Source organism: Manis pentadactyla, chromosome 4 (genome assembly GCF_030020395.1).
Source record: "Manis pentadactyla isolate mManPen7 chromosome 4, mManPen7.hap1, whole genome shotgun sequence".
Taxonomy (NCBI): Eukaryota; Metazoa; Chordata; class Mammalia; order Pholidota; family Manidae; genus Manis; species Manis pentadactyla.
In genome coordinates, this window is record NC_080022.1 from 170,268,610 (window position 1) to 170,296,012 (window position 27,403).

The 27,403-nt window shown below is 55.0% G+C and overlaps 1 protein-coding gene across 1 annotated transcript; it reads right to left on the bottom strand.

Annotated features, from left to right (window-relative positions):
• Positions 1 to 5,421: 5,421 nt before the first annotated feature.
• On the bottom strand, positions 5,422 to 27,098 carry JUP (junction plakoglobin). The gene is made up of 15 exons (XM_036882926.2): positions 26,935 to 27,098; positions 17,189 to 17,404; positions 15,309 to 15,568; positions 14,875 to 15,113; positions 13,919 to 14,120; positions 12,998 to 13,142; positions 12,772 to 12,875; positions 11,244 to 11,582; positions 9,648 to 9,803; positions 9,327 to 9,446; positions 7,776 to 7,926; positions 7,522 to 7,643; positions 6,933 to 6,972; positions 6,516 to 6,681; positions 5,422 to 6,227 (listed from the first exon to the last, which is right to left on the bottom strand). Exons 2-14 carry the CDS (start codon positions 17,394 to 17,396, stop codon positions 6,530 to 6,532), a joined length of 2,238 nt encoding a protein of 745 aa, XP_036738821.2. The 5' UTR covers positions 17,397 to 17,404; positions 26,935 to 27,098; the 3' UTR covers positions 5,422 to 6,227; positions 6,516 to 6,529.
• Between the last annotated feature and the right edge of the window lie 305 nt (positions 27,099 to 27,403).

The window sequence follows — 27,403 nt, forward strand, 5'->3', positions numbered from 1 at the left end:
TATCCTTAGGACTCTAATTAGAGTAGGCACTCAGTGTTTGTTGAATGAGCACACAATGGATTCTGTGGGTGAGTCTGGGTGCAGGGAAGGAGGGACCTCCCAAAGGCTCCAGAGAAGGCTCAGGCAGGGTGAGAGCCTAGGGCACCCCCAGGAAGTACCCCGTGCTCCCCTCCACAGGTGAGTCCCACCAGGAAGCCCCTCAGGGGCCTCCTGTTGGAAGAGGGGTAATTCCACAGACCCTCAGTGGAGACCCCAGCACAATCACCCCCACCCCTACCCCCTGCCACTCCTCACTTAGAGCCCCTCAACCCAGCCCCCACTCTCTTCCTCCAGGGACCAGAGCTGGGGGCCTAAGGGAGCTCTGGAGCTATGTCCCACCCATTGGCACGTCACAGGGCCAGCCCTGACCTGGGAGGTTCTGTGGGACGCAGCTGGGAGCTGGGCAGGGAGGAGGGAGCCATGGCACCAACTGTGAGGGAGGGCAGGGCCATCCGCCACGTCCAGCCTGCAGGGCAGGCGACAGAGGGAGGACTGGTAGAGTGGTCCTCCCCCCTTGGGCTTCCCTGAGCTGCCTCCAGGCTCAGCGAAAAGACCGAGGAGTCCTTCACTGCCCGACTTCTGGCCCCAGAACCAAAAGCTCCTTCTGATCCTTCGGTCCACGTCCAGACTCTGAGCCCCTCCAGGGACAATACGTGGGGTTGGGAGGCAGCAAGGGAGAGGGAGACACACACACTGAGCCCCAATTAGGTTCACGCTTTGTATGTGTTATTCTATTATCACTGGAGGGAACAGATATTACTATTTTGTAGATGAGAAGCAGAGGTGAGCGCCACGGAGCACTGAGTAAGGATTCCAGGCAGAGGGACGGGGCCCTGGGCCCCTCAGCAGCAGAGCTCCCTGCCACCCCCAGCCTTTCACCAGTTGCTGCAGAATCTCTCCCATGACCTTCCCACCAGGTGGCCCTCCAACCTTTGCCTGAATATCTCCAGGAAAAGGGGAGCTCAAGAAAGTAGTCTGCACACTTTTAGACAGTGCTCATTCTAGAAAAGTCTTCCTCCAGAATTCTGCTTAGAACAAAAATCTTCCTCTTTGTAATTCCCACCGCCTCCCCTAATCCCACTCCTTGTTTCCAGTTACGACCTCTAGCGATCCCCAGAATGAGGCTACAGCCTCTAGTGCTCTGGGCACAGGTCTCCTGCTAGTCTGCTCTTTTCCAGGCTCCCATCCTTCAGCCAGGCCTGAACCTCATCCCCCCTGATGTCATTGGGGTGCTCTGGGCCAGCCCAGGATCCCCCGTGGAGCCTCAGCTCAGGAGGGTGGGCAGTGCCATGACACGAGAGGCATCCCAGGTGCGAATCCCCACTCCGGCTCACCCAAGCTGTGCTGCCTTCAGCACGTGTTCTAACCAATCCCAAGTCCCAGGAGCCTCACCTTGGATATATTATCTTTGTTTTACACACTTTTCAAGGCTCTTGGGGATTAACTGTGATTATGCAATAAAGTACTTAGCACCTAACAAGGGCCCAGCAAATGGTGACCACTGTTGTTAATATTAGTAAAAACAATAGTTACCAGGCTGGTCACTTGAACTTGTGGGCCTCAAAAGTTAAATGAGAGACAGATAGCTCCAACCTGAAAGTTGCTATAAGGAAACCAGTTCGCACAGGGTCCAGCACAAAGAGCTCAATCAATGGTGGGTATGATCGCCGACTATTACTAGGACTGGCTCCCCCAGAACAACCCCAGGACAGAGCCTCACCCTCCAGGCTGGTCCCTGCTGCCTTCTGGTTAAAACCTTTAAGATGGTCCTCACCCCCATCTTATCCAGGATCAAGCTCACACGCTTTGACCCCACAAGCCCTCTGACATTTGCCTCATTCTCCAGGCAGTTTCTCGCTGGATCCCCCACCCCCTCCTCTCATGGGCTGCACACACCAACCCACTGTCATTTCCCTCAGTCTCCACCCAGTTTATCTCCATGTCCTTGCTGCCTCTGCTGCCAGGAATGCCAAGGTAGCTTCCGGGATGCCCAGCAAACACTCCTTATTTGAAATGCGATTCAAATGTCACCCACTCCCTGCTCTGGCTCCCCTGAACCCACTCAGACCCCTCAGCACAAGCTTACTTCCACTCTCTGCTGCTAGTTGGTTTACTGTCCACCATCCACACTGGAGGACAAGAATGTTGGGCTCTGCTCCCAGTACCCTGAACGAAGTCCAGTCAAGAGCAGGGCCTTAGGATTCAGCAGATGGGAATCTAGCCGGGGCAGGACTCTCCGTTGCTTCTGGAGACATTGCGCTCCCATCAGTTCAGACCAGGCGCACTTGGAGTCATTTTCCACAGGTGCGTTGTGCTAGTAATTTGTGAATTTGGGAGACAACCAAAGTTCTCAAATCTTCCCCACGTCTTTAGTGTAGCCAAATTTCCCCATATTTTCTCTGTGTGCATAGATGATTTTAGATCAAAGTATAGGGTTTAGGGTTCCACCGAATTATTTCCTACCTACTTTATCTTGTCGATTTTATCTTTTAAGCCAACTTACATGCTTCTTCGACAAGGTCATGTAGACATGCTTAAAATGTTTTTTAGTGTGAGACTTCCTTTAACGACTTTTTTACTTTTGAGTAACTTTTTTTAATTGACTATTTTCAAGAGCAGTTTTAGGTTCACTGATTACTTATTTTTCACTTTTAGTAACTCGACATTGAAATCCCACCTTGGGTTCTGCCCATTCTGGGTCGTTGCCAAGGGGTGGGGACTGGTTCTGCCACCTAGCCAGCGACCCTCCCTTGCCATCATCATGGTGCCTGCTGCTGTGACAGGTGGGAGTCTGTCTCCAGTGGTCTTGTTGATGGGTTGATGCCAAGGTAGAGATGTCGGCTGTGGCAGGGGGCAGACATTGACCTTCCTCCCCCCACCAACAGGGCCAGGTTTCCATTCCATGGGTGTGGCAGCTCAGTCAGCGCTACCCACTCCTCCTCAGCCCGTTTCCCTTTCTGGTCTGCTGCTGTCTGCTCCTTTGCTGAAACCCAGACACTCAGCTCTTCTGCTGCTGCCAGCAGACAAGCCTGGTAGCCTAGCCCTTGTCTTCTCTGTCCCCCCCCCACTTACTACCACATCCTTTTTTTTTTTTTTACCAACGGGGCAATGTGTGCAGCTAAAATATTCTCCATTTCCCAGCTTCCCTTGTGCAGCCAGGGTGGGTCACATTAAAGTTTCCACTTAATGTCCAGATATGCACCTGAGTGGGCGTCCCTTCTAGAAAACAAGGCAAACCTCCCTGCGGAAACTCTTTGCCTTTTGCCCTTCTTCCTGCCTGGAATCACTGCGCTTTCTCATTTCAGCCTCATGTTCAGTAGGCAGAACTGACCCTACTTCATTTTACACACGAGGAAATTGAGGGGCAGAGAAGTGATTCCACTTTCTCAAGGTTACAGGGCTCAGAGCTCCTGCATGAAAACTGAAGTGGCCACCACCTCACTCCACTAAGATTAACTTGCCATCGTTTCCTTTTTGACCAGGCTGCCAGGAAACTCAGCACCTAATGTAAAGCCCAGTCAGAGCAAGTATCAACCCAAGGATGGGTGCTTCCTGTCCCTTGTCCTTGTTGCCTGTTTTGAGGCTGGAGAGGGCAATCCTTTCTTGTAAGCTGCCCCGAGTCCCCTTTTGGAAAGACGGGTTGGGGAGTGTGCCAGGTTCTCTTTCATTCAGCCTGTAACTCCCATCTTCTCCCCCCTCTGCTCTGGGCAGCAGGGAATGACGTGAATGCACCACGTCCATGGGCACTGGGTTTCTGCTTAGGTTTGGCCAACAGGGAGCACTAGGAGTGAGGAGAGCCACAGCCTCCCTGTTGGAACTGGCCTCCACTTCTCTGGAGCCTCATCCACCGGGTCCTGTCCCTAAACAGCACTCCCTTCCTGCCTGAGGCCACCATTAGACCAGGGTACTGTCCTCTCCCTGTTTCCTGTACCTGCCCACACCTTTGTAAACTGTCCCTTTACCTGATTCTCTAATTATCCAAGCTGGGTATTTCCTGCCCTGGTATGGGCTGAATGTCTGGGTCCCCCAAATCCATATGCTTAAATCCTAGCCTGCAGTATGAAGGTATTTGGTGGTGGGATGTAATTAGGTTTAGATGAGGTCATAAGGGTGGGACCCTCAGGATAGGATTAGTGACCTTATAAGGAGAGATCTCTCTCCACAAACATGCACTGAAGAAAGGCCATGTTAACATAAACCAATAAGGTGGCTGTTGACAAGCCAAGAAGTGGGCTCTCACCAGGCGCGGAATCTGCTGGCAACTTGATCTTGGACTTCTGGCCTCCACAACTGAGAAGTATCTGTCATTTAAGCCACCAGTCTATATTTTGTTATAGCAGCCTGAGCAGACTGACAGGGTATAGAGTACAGGGAAAGTACACTGTTGAAAGACCTCAGGATCTCTGGAAACCCTTTTCTGCCCCCTCCCCTCCCATGGCACCCCTCTGCAGAGCTCTCGGCTCGGCAGCTCATCACCTACTGCCTGCACCTTCCAGCTGCCTCCTGAGCTCCCTGCCCCCAACACAACCACCCCAGTGCCACCGATTCTCTGTGAATGATGCCAGGGGCTCTCCACTGCTCCAACTCCAAGCAGGTGTAGAGATGGGACAGCAGGCATGGCAAAGCAAGCCCATAAGGGCCACGGATTCTCAGTCTTGGCAGGTGTGTTCCAACTAACCCTCCCCAGGAAGAATCTGAGGGCATGAATGGGGGCCATCACCCAAGCCAACAGTTACAACAATGTAGTAAGTGAAATGACAGCTGTGCACAGGGCATATGGAGTGGAGAAGGGCCAGCAGCTCAGTCTGGCTGGGAAAGGGTGGAAGGGTGGAGGTCATGGGGATGTGTTTCCTGAGTGAGGTCTAAGCAGATCCCAGTGGCTGAGCCGGTGAAAGCAGAGAACACGGATGAAAATCAGGAACTAAGGAACAGCATGGAAGATGCTAGCTGAGGGGTTGGGGGTTGGGAGTGAGCAGGGGCTGAGGGAGACCCACTGCAGACAAAAAAGGGGCTTGGACTCTCAGGTATGAGCCACAGGAGAAATCCACCAAAGGCACATTGAGGCTAGACGGGGGCAGGACAGGAGGCTGACAGGCCAGCAAGGAGGCTGCCCACTGGTGAGATGAGTAAGGCCTGGTGTCCCTGAAGGGGGTACTCACCCCTAGTCATCTCTTTGCCCCTCTAGCCTCCCATGGTTCCAAGTTGGAGCCCTGTATGTACTGAATTACATGGACTCCGACTCCTCAAATACTCCTGACCCCCCTTCTGTGTCTTCCCGACACTAAGGTGGCCACGAAGACATGGGATACAACCAAGGAGGCATCAGGCTACTACGGGAAACCCCATCTCCCCATCCCACTTCCCCAGACAGCATCCACTGGATCTGTGTGTTCTTTTTATTTTTTGCTTTGGTCTATACAAAAAAACCAATAACCAAAAACAAAGCGATACTGATAAAACTCTCCGCTGGGCCTTCCCCAGACCCTACAGCCATGTGCAGGTGGTTCGGGGGCAGGGGCACTGAAACAGGAAGGGGGAGAGAAAGCCCCTCACCGCACACCAGAGGGGTCAGCCAAGAGCGCTTCTTGGGGGTCAGCTGGGGCAGCTGTGGGGCAGGGACAGGGTGCGAGGGAGCTGCCCCCAGAGCTCCCCAGGAAGGGGACAAAGCCAACTGAGTGTCATGTAGGGAGAAGCAGGCAGTGTCCTGGAGCTGGGGGCTCACTCGCTGTACTTCGTCCCACCTCTCCAGATGGGCCCTCAAGTTTTCAAGAAAGATTCCAGGGCTTTGGGCCTACAACCTGGGTCCTGGGAAGCCCAGTTCAGGACAGCTGCTTGGGTGGAGTTCAGTGAGAAAATCAGACCCAGAGAAGGAACCAAAGCCCTGCAGAGCCCAGGCTGCGGGAGACAGGCAGCAGGGTGGGGGGAATGCTGCGGGGACACAGTGGGCGTCTCAAGTCTAATGCTTTAATGCCAGGGCCACAGGGCTGGGGAGGAGGGGATGTTGGGCCCTGGGCCCTCAAGGGGCCCAGACAGAAAAGCAGGAGCAGATCACCATCCCAAGAAGAGCCCATGGAGGCCCTTGAAGGTGTGGGGCTCGGCAGGAAGTAGTGGCCCCGCTCCCCCGGGCTCAGGCACTTTTGTCTTGCCCCACCACCTGCACGGAGAGTCTCTCAGATGAGGAACTGCACCTGGGTGTGAGGCAGATGCAGAGGGGTCAGGGCAGGCCCGTGTCCCCTAGCTCATGCCGCTTCCACATCACCTGCCCCTCCCAGGACTCCCTGCCCCCAGCAAAAGTTAGTGCGTAAGAGGCCAAGGCCTGCCTTCCTGCAGGGAGCCACCCAGCAAAGGCCCCACACTCATTCCCCCAAAAGGAGCCAGGGTTTCAAAGGCAACATGAGAAGACCTCCGTGAAGAGGTTCTAGAAGGAAGGAAAAGCACGTCTCAGCAGCTGACAGGCATGAGGGAGGGTGCCGTACTAGGGTGGAGCCAGCTAGGCCAGCGTGTGGTCCGCCATGGGGTACGGGGGTCTCAGGCCATCACTGTAGGTGTCGATGGGATAGTCCCCGTCCATGTCCATGTGCATCTCCAGGGGGTCCAGTGGCACATCACATGAGTACATGGGGCGGTAGGTGGCATCCATATCTGGGGAGGACAAGGATGCGCCTTCCAAGGTCTGCAGGTAGTCTGGACAGCCCTCAGCCACTGACTCTTCCTCTGCCCTCCCCCAGTGGGCACTACCCGCTTCCCAAACTCTCCCGTGAGGGGACCTAGACAGGCATACAGTGACCACCACTGCTCCTTTGGCCTCAGAGACACAAAGGCTCTCCTTTGCTCACACCCACCCACCGCACCCTGGGCTCTCCGGGATCCCAAGGAATTCTGCCCCCACCTACCATCCGCATAAGGTTCATTGATGGGGATCATGCTCTGGGCCTGAGGAAGGAGACAAAGAGACGCTGGCGGAGGGGGAAGGGCGGGAAATGGGGCTCTGGGCTAGGCGGGCAGCTGGAGACGCTTCTATAAAGGGAGCCAGGGAAGAGGAACAGAGGGTGGAATGGGGTTACACAGTGCCCTGGCGAACGCCTGTCCTCCAGCACCTCCCCGGGGTGGAGGGCCGCGCCATTCACGCTTGGAGGCACCCAGAGAACTGGAGCAGCCCTGGGGAAGGCGGTGGAGGAGAGAACCGGAGAATATCCGCCCAGCATCGGGGCAGCCACAGGCCCTTTGTGCAAGTTAGAAAAAGGCACCCCTGCCTCAAACACTGTATTAGTTTGGACAAAATAAAATTGCCATTTTGGTGGGTCAAAACAGATAGATCGTTCAACCTACTATTTCTGCCTGCTGGCAATTGTCATATATGATCCAATTATAAAATAAAAACCTATGAAACCAACAGCTGGGGTGAAGCCCCCTTAAAAGTGCCATCCTCACTCAGTGTGCAGCCTGCACAACCACACGGTGCAGTCTGACCCGGATACTCACAGCCTCCCAGGCGGCCGGGTCGTGCTTGAAGAGTGAGTTGGTGAGCTCCACAGACACACGTTTCCGGTAATCCGGGTTCTTGTCTTCAGAGATGCGGAACAAGACGGCGGCTGCATAGGTAGCTGAGCAGAGAGCAATGGAAAGGCCAAGTCCGGCGCCTGCCTCCACTCCAGGTGGGGAAACGGACTGGGGAAACAAGGCCCGGCTTCCCCGCTGCCCCCCCTGCCTTGCTCGCCCACAGCATGGCTCCTCACCGGTGCCCTCGTTGCGCGAGTGCAATAGCTCCATGAGTGGGGCTGAGGCCCCCTCCGCATCGATGGCGTCAGCGGCCTCCTTGTCCTGGGCCAGCTCACACAGGACCCCTGCAGCCACACGCTGGATATTCTCCACGGAGGAATACAGGAGCTGGGAGGGGGATTGCAGGGTGGGGGAAGGGATGGCCGTGGATGAGGAGTAAGGCAGGCGGGCAGCACGCCTCACAGCCCTGCCCATCTCGGCCTCCCTTCTTTGGATTTAACACAAGTTCACACTAAGAAGTGTGGAAAGTCTAAGTATAAAGGAACAGAAAAGAAAACCGGCCTTATTTCCCCACCCAGACACATCCTCTGTTAACAGGTGGGCACATTTCCATTAGATATTTATCACAGTCCAATCTTAATATATAAATTTTATATACAAAATTTATAAATATATAAATATATGAAATTTATTAATATATAAATTTTACATACGAAATCAATATTCATCTGACATTGTAGCATAAAGCATTTTCCTCTATTATAAAAACTCTTCCTAAAAATCTACTAGTTCATATTTGTACGAGAGAAAAAGAAGGCTAAAAAGCAAAGCAGTAACAAAAACAAAAAACCCATTGGCCACAAGTGGAGGAAGCCATGGCACCAATCCCTTACTCTGAACTCTATTAAAAAAGTAAAGGGGAAAAATTTCGAAAACCAAAAATTTCTCTTCAACATCATGTACATGGTCACATGACATAATGGACCTTTTTTTTAACCACTCCCTTATCATTGGGCATTCAGTTTTTGATTATTATAAGTAACATTGCAATTGTCAGACATATGCATAAACTTTTGCCCATATTTTAAATTATGTTCTTTCATAAGGAGACAGTCCCAGACCTGTACTTGTCCAAAGATATGAACATGTTCAAGGCTCTCTCTATACATTATAAACTTTCCTTCTTGGGGTTTTGCCATCTCATCTCCCCACCAGCTGAGTATGAGACTGTTCACCAGCACAAGCCACTCCCATTATTTTTCTTTGCCAGTTTGATAGTGGAAAATTGGCTCTCACTAGGGGGTAAGTTTCATTTTTTTAAACTCCTAGGGTTGAGCACTGTCTGTTTATGAGCCACCTGGGAATTATTTGTGCCTCTGCTGATCTAACTACTGGGATCTAGTATTAATGAGCTCTTTTATTTGAAGGATATTAAACTCTTGTCTATTGTGATACTTGCAAATATCTTCCCAGTTTGCTGTTCACTTTTTAATGCTTTTTAGGCTGTTTCTGTCGTACAGATAGTTTTAATGTTTATGTCGTTGAATCTCAAGATTTTGTTTCTCATTTGTGATATCTTCCCTAGTTTTTGAGCTTGGAAGCCATTCCTATGCAGGCACTTTGCTAAGTAGTCACTTCTGGTGTGGCCACTTTTCTCCAAACTCCTCTAAAGGTCCCTTTGATACCTGGCCCAGACCCCCAAAACCATGAATGCCAACCTTAGCCTTTCAACAATGGGGATAAGGAGGAAATGGAGGGACCTCTCCTGGCCCCTGCTCCGGACTCACCTGCACAAACAGGGGGATGGTGTTGAGTCGGAAGATCTCCATGCGGTTCATGGGGTCCCGGGCGAGGATGTGCAGGGCTCCAGTGCAGCCCTCCACAATCTCCTCCATCCTCACACCATCCTGCGTGAGAGGAGGCACTGGGGCATGACAACAGGTAGCCCTTGGATGTGGCCACACACCCCTCACTCCATGACATTCTACAAACCTCACTGGTCCTCAATTTGACATCAATAGCAACTCGCCTCCCCGTTTATACACATGCACACAGAGGACACCCTGACCCCCGGGGAGGGTGGTCACAGGTACCATCAGCTCACTCACTGTGTAGGGCTGCTGCGTGCCTGCAGCCACGTGGCGCTGGGCATCCTGGTGGGCCTTGACCAGCAGCTGGACGAGGCGGGGAATGACTGCTGCCTCCTGCAGTGGGGCATGGTTGGCTGGACACAGGGCCAGATTCCTGATCAGGCCAATGGTTGCCTGGCAAAAAAAGGGAAAATCAGGAGCACTTCCTGGGTATCTGGAGAATTCCAATTTCCCAGCATCACCTCCTCCTGGCCCTATCATCTCTGTTACCCAGGCTGGACATAGATATGCTGCATGATATCCAGAGAATCAGGTCACGCCCAGCCCATGTCCCTTATTCCATAGGCTCTGAGGGTCCTCATGTCTAACTCTAACAGCCCCTGCTAAAATGATACCTTATTCCAGATCATTCTACCTTCCCCTCACTACTACCCCTCTTCCTCAACCCCTCAGACACCATAATCTTTACTTTTCTCATACTTCCCAAATCCTGATTATCAGTAAGTCCTTGCTGGGGTGACCCCAAGGCCTCCTGCTTTGGTGATGCTCATGTTGTAATCGATCCCCAGCAGGGCAGCTCTGGGAAGGGGGCTCCTCCCCAGGTGTCCGTGTCCTGTCTTTCCAGGAGCCACTCTGGCCTCCCAGAGTCCCCCAGGGTCTCTCAAAGCAATTTATCATCTCATTTGCTCCTCAAAACAAGATGTCAGGAGGGCAGGGATGAAAATCATGTGAGAGGTGAAGGCATGAGCACAGGTGTTATGACCTGCCAAGGTCACTTGTCATTTAGCTGCTGGGACAGGCTCATAGCAGGGACCAAGCCCAAGGAGAGATCATGCACTGCCTTCTTTTTTCTCACTATGGATTTTTTTAACTCAATACATATAATCACTTAGAGTCATTTTTGTCTGTGTTGTTTAACTGTCTAACATTTACCCAATGGGAGGCCCTGCCGGCTGGCTCTCCTCCACCCAGGCAGCCTCCAGAGGAGAGGGTCAACACTTCACACCCGACTCCATGTGGCAGACACTAAGTGTCCCACAGAAGCCTCTCTACCCCTCGTCTTTGTAGTTATCCCTCCTGAGTTTTAGCAAGTCATACGGCATTTGACACAGGCCTCCCTGCATCCAGACACAGCGGAACAACCAAGTTCCGGGGTGTAAGCTGAAGTGACACGTCCCACTTCTGGTTGCTGCTAGCCTGCCTGGGGCTAGAAACACATTTGTATGAAACATACAATCCAACCATTTGTGTGAGGAAAACCCTTTCGTCCAGACTCTGGCAAAAGAAGTATGCTCCACGGCCCAGCAGCATCACCCAGGAGCTCGCTAGAAATGCAGAATCTCAGGCCCGCCCCAGGTCCTCCCCGTCATACCCCCTGGGTGCTCACGTACATATTCAACTCTGAAACTCTTCTCTACAGGATGACTGAGCTACAAGAGACAGACAGATTCTGGGTCTTGGGCAGACGGCTATAGAGGCCTGAACTGTTACATGAGAGAGGAGTGAACTACCCTACGGGCGCCACCATGCTCGAGGGCCTCTCTGGCAACAGCTTTGCTTGTACGGACACTGCAGAGCATACTTCCCCTCTCAACCCCCACGGGCAGCTGGTACCTTGACCAGTGGCCACTGGTTGGGCTGGTTGAGCAGCTTGACAATGGCTGGGATGCCATAGTTGAGGCGCACGGAGTTCTGGGCCATCTCAGCCTCAGGGTGGCGGCTGGTGAGGTGGCGCAGGGCACACACAGCAGGCTCTGTGATGTCGTCCTTGTCGCCGGCGCGCAGGATGGCATGGATGAGAGCCTCCACGCCGCTGTTCTGCGTCACCAGTGTCTTGTTCCGACTGTTGTTGCACGTCAGGTTGGACAGCGTGCCCGTGGCGCAGGTGAGGACACTGACGTCATCCACGCTCAGCTGGCTCACCAGGATCTTCAGCACACTCTCCAGGCCCTCCTGGGGTCAGGGGTGGGCAGTGGAGAGTGAGGGAGACTCCCAGCTCCAGGAAGTCTTCCGAAACATGTCCAAAGGTAGCAGACGGCCTGCCGGGGCCTAAAGCCACTCAGCTGATACTGGGTGGGCCCTGCCTACACACAGCTGGGAACTTTCATCCCTGTGACCCTGCCAACACCCCCTGGGAGGGTGGTACTGTCTCGGGGGTAACTAAAGCTCAAAGAGGTGAGGGGCTTGCCCGCAGTCCCACAGCTAGAGGGCCAGGTCTGAAGCCAGGCTGGCCCCTCAGCTCCATTCTCTTTCCTCCACCCTTTCTGGCCCCTTCTCTGCATTTTAGACTCAGGCCAAGCGAGGCCCCTATGCCAGGAGGAAATGGAGAAGGCCACAGGTCCAGCTAACCCACTTTTACATGCTTCTCACCTTTCTGGGCCCTCCCTGCTGCTCCCTTGGGCCAAATCTACTTTCAAGAAACACCCCTAACCCAGAAGCCTCACTTCTCCTGGGGGGTGGGGGGCCCACGTAGGCCTTGTGGTAAAACAAAAAGAACCCAGATTCTGGGAACAGACAGCCCTGGGTTCAATGCCCAGCTCTGCCTTTTACTAGCTGTGACCAAGGGCCATTACTTAACTCCCTGAGCCTCTGTTTCTTCCTCTAACCGACAGGACCCCAACTCTACCTCCAGGTGTTGAAAGGGGTAAATGAGCCAATGTCCACAAGTGCCTAGCAGAGTCCAGCACACGGTAGGTGCTCAATAAGCAGCCTGCTGACAGGAGTGGGGCTCCTAGGGACGGTAGTCAGGTTGGAAGGAGAGACCAGGAGACTTGTCTTAAAATTGCTTTTTTCCTTAAATTGTGATTTCAGCCCTGGGACCTCCAAGCTGGCTCTTGGCACACTACTCTGCCAGCCGGGCCTATGTCAGAACTGCTCCCTCGGTACCACCTGAACTCCAGTTTAGAGTCATCACCTCCCTTCATCTATTCCCCTTCCCAAATCCTTAATAGGGATTAGAGGCGTAAGCTAAAACAATGAGAGTTGTCAGGATCCTTCTAGCCTCACCACGATGGGGCAAGATTTAGAGCCTCAGGCCTCCCACAGTTCCTCAGGTCAGATGCCTACACAGAAGGCCAGATATAGTAAGAGGGAAGGATGAGGCAGCCGAAGAGGCAGACCCAGGCCCAAACACCTCCCTCACCTGCTTGGTGGCCACATCCGAGAGGTTGCGCAGGGTCCAGAGACAGTTCTGCACAAGGCGGGGGCTGTTGCTTGTCAGGTGTTTGCCCAGGGCCTGCATCCCACCTGGGACGGGGCATGTGGGAACACGTCAGCCACAGGGGAGCATGGCTGACTGAGGCTGGCTGCTGGATAAGGCCACACCCCAACCCTCCCAGCCACATGGGCCATCTTTAGATAATACTCACCCGCCTCCACAATGGCGGGCTTATTGCTGGGACACACAGACAGCACCTTGAGCACACGGCTGGTGGTCCAGAGGAGCTTCTCATAACTGTAGTTGCGCATGATCTGCACAAGGGCCTGGGGACCTCCATTGGCCAGGATGATGAGCTGGGGGGGCAGAGGGGGAAGCCAGAGAATGAGTATGAGACAGACACACACTATGACAAAAACAAGGGAAGAAGAGGGGGTGACGGAGCTGTCACTACTGAGCTTAAGCTAAAACCTGAAGAGCTTCTGTGACTACTATATAAGCCCAAACTGTGAGAAAAGGATAATATACAATGCTGGCAAGGATGAGGTGAAATTGTACTAACATATACTGCCACTGAAGGCACCATAAATAATATAGCCCATCTGGAAAGCCACCTGGAAATCTGGGTAAAAGCCCACAATTATTAAAAACCCTCAGCCTCACTGCTTTCCACTCTTTGGGAAAAGCTATGTGCCTAAAGATGTTAATTACAGCACTGTTTATAAAGGTGGAAAATCAGGACAATCTTGATGCCCTCCCTCAGAATAAAGTCTTGGGTCCCCACTTAATAAAATGTTATTTGTTATTATAGAAGGTAGTTTTGAGGACAGTCTAACAAAAAAACACATTTTTGAATATGTAGAGAAGAGATGCAAAGTTGTACATTTTCTCTGATTATAACTATGTACAACTATGCCTACAGAATAGCACTGGAGGAAGCACAGAGGCAATAGTGGTTATATGAGGATGTTTTTTTCTTCATCCTCAAAATATTCAGTTACATGATGAAACATGTACATCTGCATATACATATATATTTAACCTAAAAAGGTAAGCAGGCAGTTGCCTGAAGCTGCAGCTGGACAGAAGGTGACAGTGGGCAATGGGTCCTGGTTGGGGGCAGGGGGCCCACCTTGCTCTCCTGGTTGCCATAGGCCAGGAGCTGCAGGCAGTCAGTGGTGATAGCCAGGAACTTGGGGTTGTTCTTGTTTAGCAGGGGCACCATCTTCTGTAGCCCATCTGCCAGGCGCACTGCCATCTTGGCGCCCTCCTGATAGAGCAGCAGGTTGTGCAGTGTGGTGATAGCGTAGAACAGGACTGACTCCACAGGGGAGCTGGGACAGTGGGCAAAGGGTTAGTGTGAGTCAGACCCCAGGGACCTGACAAAAATGTGGGTCACCTCCTTCAGGAAGCCTTCCCAATATGAACACCCTCATGGAAACAGCCCTTTATTAAAATATTGTTCCTTGAGCCCAGCCCCTCTCACACATGGAGCCCACAGTACCACTCCTCTCCCCACTGGGCCCATGACTCCTCCTACTTCCCAGCTCCCAGCCTGGCACTGTGCACACTGCAGGTCTCCTCAACACCTATCCCTACTAAGTAACTACCATTTGGAAGGCCACGTGCTAGAGAGGCCCTGCAAAGGGTTCATAGGGGATTAGTTTCTACCCTCAGGGAACTGGAAGCCTGGTAGAGGGATGGGGAATAGGAAAAAGGTCAAAGATAAAGGTGCAAGGGACTTTGCATATGCTGTTCCCTTTGCCTAGAACACTCTTCCCTTCATCTATACCAGTCAAACTCCATTTGTCTGTCAACCCTTTGTTGTTAAGAGTAACCAGCTTCTCGGAGCCCCTCTGAGCAATCTTCAACACACCTCCGCCCTAGCCTATACTGTAGCCTGATAACCAACCTGCTAGTTACATGTTGGTCTCCCTGGCGAGGCTATGAGTAGCCGAGAACCAGCCAGGCATGGTTTCACACCTGGTACATGGTGGGTGCTCAATAAACGTTGTACGGAAGCCCAGGGAGGGACGGGGAGGTGCAAGCGAGGGGAGGCCCCAGGACTCTGCACGAGTAGGGTGGTACCTAAGCATGCGGACCAGGGCAGGGATGCCACCCGACTTGAAGATGGCCAGCAGCCCCTCGCGGTGGTGGGAGAGGTTGTGCAGGATGCTGGTGGTGCAGCGGGCTGTGTCCAGGTCGCTGGTGTTCTGCATGGTGCGCACCACGGCCGCCACCAGCTGGGGTGAACCCATCAGCGCCCGCCGTGATGCCTCTTTCTTCGACAGCTGGTTCACAATCATGGCTGCCTTGGTCACCACCACCTGGGGAGGCGGAGGACGAGAGGAAGTGAGCAGATGAGCCAGGTGGCAGCACCGTGGGAGGCCATACCCCTCCCCAAAGCTCAGATGGACCCAGGCACACTCTTCCTGCTGAGGGGGCTCTGGGTCAGTGACCTCCCTTCACCCTAGAGAGGGCCCTCCTGCCCTGCCCCCACCCTGGCCAGGTCCCACACGGACCGGGTCCTCATCATTGAGCAGTTTGGTGAGCTCAGGCAGGGCCCGGGTAGCCAGCTCAGCATCATCCTGGTAGTTGATGAGGTGTACGATGGCTGACTTGAGCAGCTGGGATGGCTCGGCCAGTCGCTGAAGGTTGGTGGTCTGCCCCTCCACCTGGGTGACCAGCAGCAGTGAGCTGTCCTCGCCTGTCACACCAGGACACATGGCCTCCCGCACCCGCTTGGCTCTGGCTGTTGTGGACATCTGGTACTCCAGGTCACCTGGGGGCCAACAAGCAGGGAAGGTGGGCGGGGGTACCCGGGAGCAGGGAAGGCCTTGCAGACAGCCCACCTGAGTTCTCTGGGCTGCCTCCCACTGCAGCCAAAGCCCCAGTGCACCATGCTGCCTCTAACCAGTGACCTCAGGCAGGTCACACCCACCGCACTTACTTCACCTGGAAAACCAGGCACCACCTGTTCTGTCCATCACTGGGAATTCTTACGAGAATTAAATGAGATAATAGTTGTAAAGTGCTCTGAAAAGAAAGGATGTATGTGCCTGGTATACATCACTACAAAACTGTTAGCCATTATTATGATTAATAGGAATAGCTAATATTTTTTGAGTACTTATTATGTACCTGTGCTTCTCCGTATTTTCTCATTTAATCTCACAACCACCCTACCAGGTAAGTACTATTATTATCTCCACTTTATAAATGGGAAAACTGAGGCACAAAGAGGTTATCAGAACCCAAACTGGGATCTGAACTCAGATGGCTGGACTCCAGAGCCTAAACCAGAATCTATGCCCCTCCCTTAACAATCAGGTAGGGACAGGATGAAAACAACCTTGGTCTCTTTTCAACCCTAAAGTCTCCTGATTCTAATTATACCCTCACCATCCCCAAAGAAGGATGCCCACTATATAGGCAGGCAAATAGAGGCCCAGAGAGCCACCTGGTATACTGCAGCAGACCAGAGGGAAAGTCAGGGCTGTGGGTTTCAGAAAGCCAATGTGGGTTCTCAGTTCAGACTTTAGGCTCCACTGGGGGTGGGTCTGGGAATCCCACAAATAGGCGTCCAGGCTTCTCAGGCAGCCCTGCCCTGGCAAGTGTCCCAGTGCCCCAGGGGACAGGGAGGTACAGTTTCCACCCTCCAATTAGTCGGGAACAAGCAGACATCTACAGCTTTCCCACCTTGATGCTTTCTCTTAGCTGCCAACACAGTGCTGGCCCTGCCAAGCTAATAGGCCTCTGCCTGATGTCAGGGAGGAGCCTCCTGGGGTGCAGAGGCTGAGGTCTGTGGTACCCCAGCCTGCCACAGCCCACCTGTACCTTCCCCAGCTCCCACAGCTCCCTGGGCTGCACCTTTGGTGCCCTGGAGGCCCCTGTAGACAGGAGTCCTGAGGCCCGGGAAGGAGGCACGTGCCCCGGGCTATGCATCCCCACACTTAGGCCCCAGACATGGGGCAGAGTTCAGGCCACTACCTGGCCTTGACCTATTTGCATGTCTCCTCCCCATCCCCCCAGAGCCCTCAGGCGTGAGAGCTGCACCTCCTCCACAGACGAGCTCTGCGGCAGCAGCTCTGCCTGCCCAGCAAACCACAGGCTCCTGAAGCAAAAGTACGAGGTCTTCCCCACAGCTACGGCTTCCCTGAGACCAGCACTGATCCCCGTGGATGGCAAGGACCTTCTCTTCCTTCAGACTGCCTCCCAAACTAGAGGCTCCTGGCAGAGGAATCTGCCTCCCTCCCAGACGGGGGCACCCTGAAGCAGCTGTGCCTCCTGCCACAGGCTGGGAGCCCCTAAGGCCTGCGTCCTTTCACCCTGACCTATGTCCAGGGCCCAGCCTGGTTTTCTGCTGGAATATTCCCGTGGACTTGTCCCCAGGGATCCCAACCTTGGCTCTGGGGCACCCCCTGTGTGTAGGTGGTGGTCTTCTTGAGCGTGTACTGGCGTCCGCAGGTGTCCTCCTCTTCCATGACGCCCTTGCTGCTGACAGAGGGCACGCAGGTGTTGGCACCTGAGTGGATGCCCGAGTCATAGGTGTACGTCTGTTGCCACTCGGTCACCTTGATGGGTTGTTCAATCAGGTTCATCACCTCCATGGTGACTGCTGGGAACACAAAGCAAGGGCAGGAAATCAGCTAGGACTAGTGGGGACTCCCATCACCTGGCCCAACCCCAGGACCTGCCCATCACCCCTTAACGCCACCACAGCCCCAAGGGCCCCAGTGGGCCATGGTGGAGGGGTGCAGGGGGGAGAAGGGCACCATGTGTGATACAACGATACCCATGTGTGAGTCCTGGGCTTGCACCTCCAACCTCCAGCCCAGAGCAGACTGAGCTGCCGGGACCCTAGAAGCCACACGGGGTGGGGCAGTGAAGGGTCAGATGCCTTCGGGTCAGCAGACTTTGCTGTTCCTGCCCAACACTCCCAAAGCAGGGGAAGGCACTCAGGGTGCCCAGCAATTTCTGGGGTCCCGCAGACCCACCCCCACCCACTGGGACTCCCTGAGAAAGGCTGTGGGGGTGAGGCAGCCGGCAGGGCAGGAAACTGGGTGGGGCAGGGAAGCAGTCAGACAAGTTTCTCTGGGGAGCCCAGGAGGCTGCTGGCTACAGTCAAAGGCACCCCACACTCCCTCAAAAACTCTAGGGTCTCGCTTTCCTACAGACAGAGCAGCATCACAAATGACCCTAAGACCCCAGTCTCTCCAGCACTCCAGCTCCTAGAAGCCTTTCCCAGAACTGTGAGTCCCACTGACCAGTCCAAATCTCAGCCACAGACTAGCCAGCAGTTCACCTCTCCACCAAGCCTCAGTCCTCAGCTGTAAGATGGGGCAGCACCATCTCCCCCGCAGGTTGTGATAAGGACCTAGCCGGGTGCCTGACACATAACAGGAGCTCAACAAGGTGGCCATGGCTGTGTATCAGCTCTGCTTCCCCCAGAGATATTTTCTCACCTCCTGGCCTTCTTAACCCAGGCTACAGATAGGAGTGGGGCAGGTGTCCCTCTCTCTGCAGAGACGGGGGTGGGCTGGGGGGCACTTGAGGTTAATGAATCACTGGGCCCTATTCTGTACCAGGGAGATGAATTCCCACTTGGTCTATCTGACTCCCTGTCTTGGGAGTGGACCTCCTGGGAGGAGAGGGAAGGGCAGCTGCGCTCTGGTGAGCGCCTGCCTTGTGCCAGACTTTTCACTAACTCAACCGCCCTCTCAGGCAGGTTTCAAATCATGTTCTGCCCCGCCATTCACAGATGGGGACACTGAGGCTCCACCAGGGGAGATGGTACAACGGCAGAGCTGCGACCAGGCACAAGGAAAAGTGACACCCAAGTCTGTGGCCTTTGCACACCCCAGGCTGGTCTACCCAGAGGTACCCTGCTCTACCTCAAACCCGCTGTCCAATGTGATGGGGGGCTGGGTGAAGGTGACAGTGGGTGGCTGCTGCAGCCTGGCCCCAGCCCAGGAACAAGGATCACCGTGGATGTCTTCTGGTGGCAGGCCCAGGGCCACCCTCAAGGAGGACGAATGGTTCTCCCGAGCTCCCTGCTTTCCCAGTGCCCCCGGCTCCCCCCGCCTGTGAGCACACCTGAAAGAGCAGCAGCAGGAGCCAACTCGGCTCCCAGTTGCCTCCTTCCTCTCCACCCATCACCTCGAGTGACTCAGTTTCAGAGTTTCAAGCTGATAAACACAACACCAGACAGCAGACTCTGCCGCCAGATGCACCCAGCTGCTTCTCAGGCTCGGGCCCAGTGTGGCTATTTCAGGAGGAGTCCCCCTCCCCCCGTAACCACACACTGCCCCACACTCCTGCCTTCCCTGGAGGGAGAAGAGAAGAGAGTTGGGGAGGAGCAAGCCTGTCACAGAGCAGCCCCCAAGAAGGAGAAAACCCAGGCAGGCAGCCTCGGACATCCAAAAACTGCAGGGAAGGTGCTCCTGTACCAGGAAATAGTTAACCCAGTAAACGTCGGTCTGCCAGGCAGAAGGCTGAGCCAACATCGGGGCACCAAGCCCCAGTCAGAGCCACTCAGGACAAACTGGACTTCCCCAGCCCTGACCAGTGAAAGCTCCCTATCCTAATGGAGAAAAGCCTCTCCCCAGGAGAGACCACTGCCCACCCCTGGGGCTCAGGCTAGCCAGAAGGGCATGACCCCAGGCTTATCTACCCAGGAGGTACTCTGCTTTAGAGTACTGTTTGAGGGACCTCACCTGGAACCTCCAGTACCATCCCCTGGTCGGCCCCGTGTTCAAAGGGACCACCAATGTCCAGGCTGGCCAGAGGGGCATTTCCTCAGCAGGCCCCTAACCACCCCCACCAGCCCAGCAGCCCAGGCCTGGAACCCAGAGAAGCTGAAGACTGGACAGCTGCCCAGGGCAAGACAGAGGCCACATGGAGGTCAGAGGACCCCTGGGGGAGGGCGCATCCAGCTGTCCTTACTGCCAAATGAATTCAGGCTTCCCTTGAAGCTACCCAGGCAGGCATTTTATTATTTCCAATTTCCAGGTGAGGCTCTACATTGAGAATATGGCAATGCTCTGCTCAAATCTGGGTCAGCCTCACTGCAGAGCAGCCTCCAGCCCACCAAATAGGGCTGCTTACAGGGTTCTTAACAGGAAGCCTGAGGAAAGAGGGCTGCAGAAGGGTGGCCATGGTGGAGATGGGCCAAGCTTGCCAGGGGTAAGTGGCTGGTGAGGCCAAGGGCGCTCACAGTCAGAGGCAGAACGCCGCTTCAAAATCAGTGGCCCCAGGTTCTGGTCCCAGCTCCGCCACAAACTTGCTGGGTGTCCTTGGGCAATGACTTTCCCTCTCTGTGCTTCATATGACGGGTGGCCCAGGTGATCTCTGAACAATGTTGACATGTGAGACGCTAGGAATAAGGAATCTGGATTCCAACAGACAAGAGAAGGCCGAGGTCGACAAGGTCACAGTTGGAAAGCAATGAGAGGACATGCACCAGAACTCTTCCTGAGGAAAGGATCACAGGGGAAGCTACTCCTGCAACAAGAAGCATGAAGTCAGGCCTCGGGCAGCCCCACCTCCTCCCCAAGAGAACTGGGGAAGAATTCTCCCATGAGAGACAAAGTACTGTTTTTGCAGTTCCCAGGCTGGAGGACGCCCCACCCAGCTTGGTCTTGTCCCTCTCCACCCTGGGCCTGAGTGAGACCTGCCACAATGTCCCTGGACAAGCCAGAGTGGAAGTGGGCGAGACAGACGCGGCCCTGCCCATGCGCCCTGGCCAGAGCGGGACAGAGCCAGACACAGGGCAGTTTTCTGCCCTGAATGGAGGGCCTTTGTTTAGCAGCATGTTCCATTGTTGGCAACACGGGAAGCAGCAGCCAGCTTTAAGATCATAGGGTGGCGTGGGGGCAGTACAGGGACAGGAAGAGAAAGATGGTGCCCTAGTGAGGGTATGCAAAGGACCCTTCCCCCACCTGCCCACAGCAGGCAGGAACCTGCAAGCAAGCAATGAGGTTGCTTTGGGCATACCTTTCCCTGTGTTCCCATTCCTCCTTGGCCAGGCCAAACTAGCAGACTGGCACCGGGCACCCTGAGTCCAGGACAATTGGAGCAGAGTGCGGACCAGCCGAACTCCCACGAGAGCTACATCAGGCTCCTACCTACACCCACTATCAGCGACTGGCACAGCTGGGCTGGGCTGCAGGATGGGAAGAATCAGTAAGACCTGAAAACACCTGAAAACAAAGACAGGAATGGGCTGCCCAAGAGGCCGTGCTGGAGAGGACACATGAGAGGATGGGAGGAGCAGGCAGGGAGGGCCCTCCAGAAGCCCCGCAGGCCAGAGGCTAGCACCCTCTGCAGATTCAGGTCCCCGGCTCAGACATGACAGAGGAAGGCGGCTGGTGGGCAGGGCAGGAGAGCATGGGAGTCCAGGAAGGGCTCCATCCAGCCCTCCACTCAACCCTGTGGGGAGAAGCTGGGTGTGCGCCCTGTGAGGGGAGGCCAGGTGGGGACGGTGCTGCCGCCCTCTCCCCAGTCACGAGTGAGCGAGGCCTCCTGCAGCCAGGCGGCCAGGCCTGGACATTCCCCACATAGCAGCCCCAGGGGAGGGGCTGGGCTCAGCAGGGTCACCAGCCCCCACCTTTCCCCACTCTGTCTCTGGCTCCAGCAGAGATTTGGCCCGAGGCTCCAAGCAGATGGAAACAGACGCTAGAAAAGTTCAGGGACAGAGCCCTGTCTCCCTTATTAGGCTGGGGCTTCCCAACTCGGTCTCTCCCCTCAGACTGATGGCTCCAGGAGGAAACACCACACAGACTAGAGGTTCCTTGGCAGAGTCTATGGCCTCCCCCCTCAGACTGGTCATTCCAAGTGGCCAGGCCCTGGGAACAAGAGAAGACAGAGAAGCTCACCCTGAGCTTCCGGCGGAAAACCCTCACTTCCAGTCTGGAGGGCAACCCAGGCTGGGGCCCAAGGACTGGCTTGGGGGTGGGGAGAGTTCAGGTCAGGCTGCCCCAGCAGCTGTTTGTTTTCTTCCTTCTGGGCTCCTTCCCAAAGCAAACAAACCAGGGCGGGAAAATGAAGGGGGCTCGGAGGACAGGGAAATGCCGAGCCAGGTGGCTCAACCCCAGAAACTTCCGGGTTCCCCTGGAATGGGCTCCAGCTGTAGCTCTCTGTTCCTTGCTGGTGACCCTGTGCGGGCAAAATCCCAAACTGGCAGATGACCCCAAACTGGGACTTATCTGGAATGGAAAAACACTTCACCCAGCCTCAGGAAACAACAGCAAAGGGCTGACTCGTTGGAGACACGGCTCAATACCTGAGTGCCCACTGTCCCCACTCTTTCACCCCTCACCCCCACTGGTGTCTGCTCTTTAGGGTGCGACTCCCCCAGGGGTTTCATTCTGCAGGGATCGCTGGCCTGCCCATCTCCTGGAAGCACAGGGAAGACCCACCTTAGCTCCCTGTTCAGCATTAGCTGGCGAAAACTGGGATTTGGATAAAGGTTTCATTAAAATGTGTTACGGTATACAGAGCATGAGATCATCAAGATCGAGGCAAAGAAATAAGAGGGTGCTATAGAAAGAGAAGGGAGGTATATGTTGGTAGTAGCTGCCTTGACAGAGTGGTATTATGGGCAATTTTGTTCCTTCTCTAATCAACTTGTAGACTTTCCAACTGTTTTTTACAATGATCAGGGGTCACTCCTCCAATCAAGAGAGAGGAGTCATGTTATCCAGAAGCCTCACCCCCAAACACGCAGTTATTGGCTGCCCAGTCCCACCCCAGCTTGCTCCCCTCCCTGCCACTCCTGGACACAAGAATCCGCCATCCCCCTGCTGCCCCATGGCGAGGAAGAAAAGCAGACCAGTTAAACTATACTCTGCAGGTCACAGAAAGCAGAGCTTCCTGCCCTGGGGGCTCCAGAGGCTGAGCAAACAGGAGTGGCCAGAGTTTCGCTTCAGGCCCTGCCAAGGAGGTGGCTGGAAATTGGGGCAATCCCGGTCTCCAGCCTTCACCAGATTCAACCACATCCCAGGAGAGAGGCCTCACAGTGTCGCTCACAGGGGCATAAATCCTAGTGACCAGCCCCAGCTACCCTGCTCTTTCTCCTCACATGAGTCCCTGGGCCCACCGGCTCGTGGATACCTGCCCATCTCACCACCAGGTCTAACAATTTCCCCAGGGACCCCAACAGACCTCAGACTTGCCCCAGAGGGTAAGATTCTTGCTGCCCTCTCTCCTGAGGCAGGATGGCCCACCCCCAGCTCAAAAGTTTGGGGCCCTGTTTCATCCTCTTCAGAGAGGAGAGTCAACTCTGAGCCTCTCCATCTCTCCCTCTTAATCAGCTTAAGATCTCATCTCTAACAGACAGGAAGTCCTTCCTCCTGTCTAGCCTCCATTCCTTCCCTACGAGCATCAGTCACAACTGCTTGTGTGTCCCCGGGGGGCATGGAAATTTCAAGCCCATTACCCTCTTTATAGAGACCAGCAGGGACTGATCTCATTCTTTTTCCTTCTCAGTCACATCAAGTCCCCACTTCTCCAGGATCAATAAAATCCCCATGCCTGGGGTCCCCTCCTGACCTCCAGGGATCCCAAAGCCTAGTGCTGACAGGTCCAGGACTCAGGCCATTTCAGCAAGACAGATGCCCCATATCCCAGGCCCATCTGGTGCCAGAGCTAGGCAGGGCTGAGAGGACAGTGACACCACCCCCTCCTTTAAAGACCAAGGCTCTGACTGACTCCACCCCAATCACCAGAAAGCCCTACTCCCAGACCCCCAGTCTCCTGGGCTGCAAAGCAAAGGATAACCAGCTCCCAGCCCACGCCTGGCAGCACTAACTGGTACAATCCAGTAGGACATTGGCCCAGTCCTAAATCTGATTCTCATTTCTCTCCACTCCCCAGGGAGCAGGCCCCCCTTTTTCTTGGCAGAACCCCAGCCCCCCAGCAAAGCAGGCAACTCCCACGTCCTATACAGGGACCGGCCCAGAAGAGCCCTGGTTCTGCCCAGCTCTGGCCAGAAGCTGGCAGCTTTGACCCCTACCCTCCTTTCTCCCCCACCAACTTCCACACATCCCACCCCTGGCCTTGGGAAGATAGCCCTCTCCACCAGAAACTAAAAACCAAGCTGGGAGGGAGCTTTCAGAGGGCTAGAGGCTAAGACATGAGTCACCCCCACCTGACAAACCTGCCCCCACCTTCACCGCCCACACCCAGCTTCCTGGGCCCTTTTGAATTCTCTCCTCCCCAAACTCCCAAGCGGAAGCTCTCAAAAAGGAGTGACAGCAAAATGCTTCCCAGAGCAGCAGTGGGGCAACACAGCATGATGGGCTCTGGGTTTGGTGCCAGAGGACCCAAAGGGCACTCTTGGCCCTGCCTGGGTCTCACTGTGCAACCTTGGGCAAGTTACTGAACTTCCCTGAGTTTCCATTTCATCTGTAGAATGTGGTAATGATGCCTGCCTCTAGGCATAGTCATAAGGACTAAGCAAGGGCAGTTAATGAAAGTGCTTGGTATCTGCAGAGACCCCCTGGCTTTTTAAGTTAACATTTATCAAGCACTCAATGGGTAGGTATGTAGTATTATTCCTATGAAGGGAAGTGAATTTATGTCCAGGGCCACATAGGTAATGACAGAGGCAGCTGGGATTCAAACCCAGCTCAGTCCAAGCCCAAATCAGTGCTCAGAACTGCCCCACTATAACATCTCTCCAAATAAACAGCCTTTCTGTAGATTAGCCAACTGCCTCATCCATTCTAAGTGGGTCTTCTGCCGAACTCCTCCCAGACCCATGAGAGACCCCCTCATTGGTACCTGCCCTATGGACCTCCAGGAGGACAGCCAGCTGCCAGACCTAGCCCAGACCTCCTTTGTTCCTACGCATTGCATTCTCAAAGCCTCTGCCCCTGCAGCCCAGAGGTTCCAGAGGGAAGGGGGAGGAGCTGGGGCCCAGGGTGGGGTGGGGCAGGGTGGAGAGGGCTCTTCACCCAAGCTGCGGCTTGATCAAGCAAGAAATGACTAATCGGATCCTACCTTTTTACCCCTCTCTCTCAGTTCAGTAAACAGCCAGTTTTCACCAGGCACCTCCTAGCAATATTTCTTCAGTATTATCTTTTCATCACAGTCACAAAACAGATTAGCTAAACTAATCATTTCACCAATGTAATTACCATGCCTTCCCCTCTTCCACTTTGGCACAGAGAAGAGGGAAAACAGGTTACTTTTGCCCAAACTCCATGCTCTTGTGGCTCCCCATAGATACACCACCCACCGGAGCAGAAGAGGGATGGGGACAGGGTTCCCTCCTCAGCCTCCCCCTAACCCAGGGTGGAGTCTGATCTCTGCCCCAGAACTCCAAGGGCACCTCAGCCCCCAATTTCCCATTTACACCATAAAAGAGCTGGTAGGGTCTTCCCAAATGAGTCTGGGCAAGCAGTCCTAACCCCCACTATCTTCCTTTCCCTCCAGGACTGAAGGAGAACCTGGCTCTTACATTCGCTTTCTGTTCCCCAAGAGGCTGGGATGCAAATCCCTGCAAAAGACCACACTTCAGATTTAAAAACCAGCGCTGAAAGCCTGGTGGAGATCCCCAATTCTGGCCAGGGAAGGGGTTCTTAGGAAACTGAGGAGAGGAGCAGACTAACACACTCTGCCTGAAACCTTCCCCCCAAAAGCTTTCCTCCTGGCCCCCTTTTCCCTCCAAGCTCTCTCAGGAAAGGCCTGCAAAATCCTCCAGAAGGAAAGTACCTTCAAAATCCAGAAATCAAATGCAAACCAAGCCCCACTGCTCCTTGCTCTTCGGCCTCAATTACCCGCCAGCTAAATCACGTGGGGGATGGGGTAGAGGGGGAAAAAAAAAAGAACATCGCTACCCCCACCCTCGTCAGTTTGGCCCTGCCCTGCCCCACCCCCATTCCTGGGGAGGGGGCAGAGCTGGGGAGAGAGCCACTGGCGCAGGCCCCCCGCGAGGGGGTGTGGTGGTCCCTGGAGGCAGGAAGAGAAGGAAGGGAAGCTGCTTCCCCTTTCGGCCCCCACCACCCAGGCCCCCACCTCAGGCCCCAGGGGCCCAGCAAACAGGATGGAGGTGGGGGCAGGGAAGACAGGGTCAGAGCGCAGGCCCTGGCCCTGGTTCAGCCAGGCCGGCCAGGGGATGGGGTTCTGCCCCAGGAAGGACCCGGCAAGCCTGGGGGAAGCCCTGGGCAGGGAGGACGGAAAACACCAAGAAAGCTGCAGTGAATACTTCCTCCTGTAAAGTTTGGTCTGGGTGATTTTCCCTACAATAAGAGGTTAAGGAAGGGTAGTCTTGTGCGTCTTGTGCCCATATCAACACTCTGGAAGCCGCAGCTACTGGGAACTGAGCCAGTGAATTTCCTCATGCACGACCCCTCCGCGCAGACCCCAGCCCGAGTACGGGACCCAGACAGCAGCTGGGCGCGGGGCCGGGCCCTGCACCAGTCCCCCGTGGTCCCATATCCCACCTCTGCTGGCAGAGCCATCGCTCGGCACTCATTCGAGAGGAGGGGTGCGCCGCAGGTAATGTACGGCACAGGCTCAGGAAGATGGGGGGCAGGGCCTTCGGACACCGTGTGCTCACCTGCTTGGCAGGTGGGGCCCGCGTCCCTGGGAAAATCTGCGCTCGGCCCCAACACTTGGGCAAGTCGGGCGCAGACAATAGGGCCCCACCCAGGCCTGGGGGAGAAGAGAGGGAGGGAAAGCGAGGATGACGCGTGAGGTGGGGTGAGGGTGGCCCCAAAGAGACCAGCGGCAGCAAGTTTCCCAAACAGTACATTACTGACTATAGAGTAAACCCTGGGACGCAGGCGAGCAGGTCAAAGTCTCCTCCGCAAGAGACAGGGTGAGAGTAAGGGACGCGGCGTCGGGCGAGCTCCATGGGCCACGAGGGAGGTACGACCCCGGAGGCACCTGCCCTGACCCTTCCACGCCCTTCTCGGATCGCCCGCTTACTGAGCCCGGCTCACTTAAGTACGGAGCGCACTCGTCCAGAACCTCGCGCCCCCTTAGTCCCCGCGCCCAGGACCCCAGCGCGCCCCCTGCCGTCAGTGCAGGGTGGCGCTTCTTGGCTCCCACCCTCACCTGCCCGGAGACCGCGGGCAACGGCCTCTGAGCAGCTGGCCTCCCTGCCCTCGCCCCAGAGATACCTGCCCCGATCGTCCATACCTGCGTATGAAGCCTGGCCGGGCTGGGTAGGAGTCGGGCCGGGCTGGGAGCCGGCGCGGGCAACGAACTGAGCTCGGCACGCTCGGGCGGCGGCTGCTCCGGACTCTGGCCAAGGCAGCAACTCAGTAACCGAACAAAAGGCGAAGCGACCTGACAGCCAAGCCACGCCTCTCGACCCCTCGAATCTCCGCCCCTAGAGGGAGACGCCCACCCCCTGATGCGGACTCACTGGCTGCCTCGCATGGCTGTCCCATGTAGGGGCGGAGCCTCGCGCCCAGTCCTCTTCCCCCACCGCCTCTGTTTATCCGCTGGCCATTGGCCCCAGGGACTGTTAGTTGGCTCTGGGGACGTCCTCCAACTTGAGGTTCCATCCTACTCAACACCTATTGGTAGATAGGAGGTTACTTCCTCCTAATTGGGCAAGGAACTGTCAGTAAGACTAAGGAAAGGACCAATGGGAAGGATGGGG

Excerpts from the sequence above, each read along its gene's own strand:
- JUP (XM_036882926.2), bottom strand. The coding sequence starts at position 17,396 with ATGGAGGTGATGAACCTGATTGAACAACCCATCAAGGTGACCGAGTGG. Across the intron at positions 15,114-15,308 it reads TGCTCAATGATGAGGACCCG|GTGGTGGTGACCAAGGCAGC; the intron begins GTCCGTGTGGGA and ends CCGCCTCCCCAG. Across the intron at positions 11,583-12,771 it reads CGGATGTGGCCACCAAGCAG|GAGGGCCTGGAGAGTGTGCT; the intron begins GTGAGGGAGGTG and ends CCCTGACCCCAG.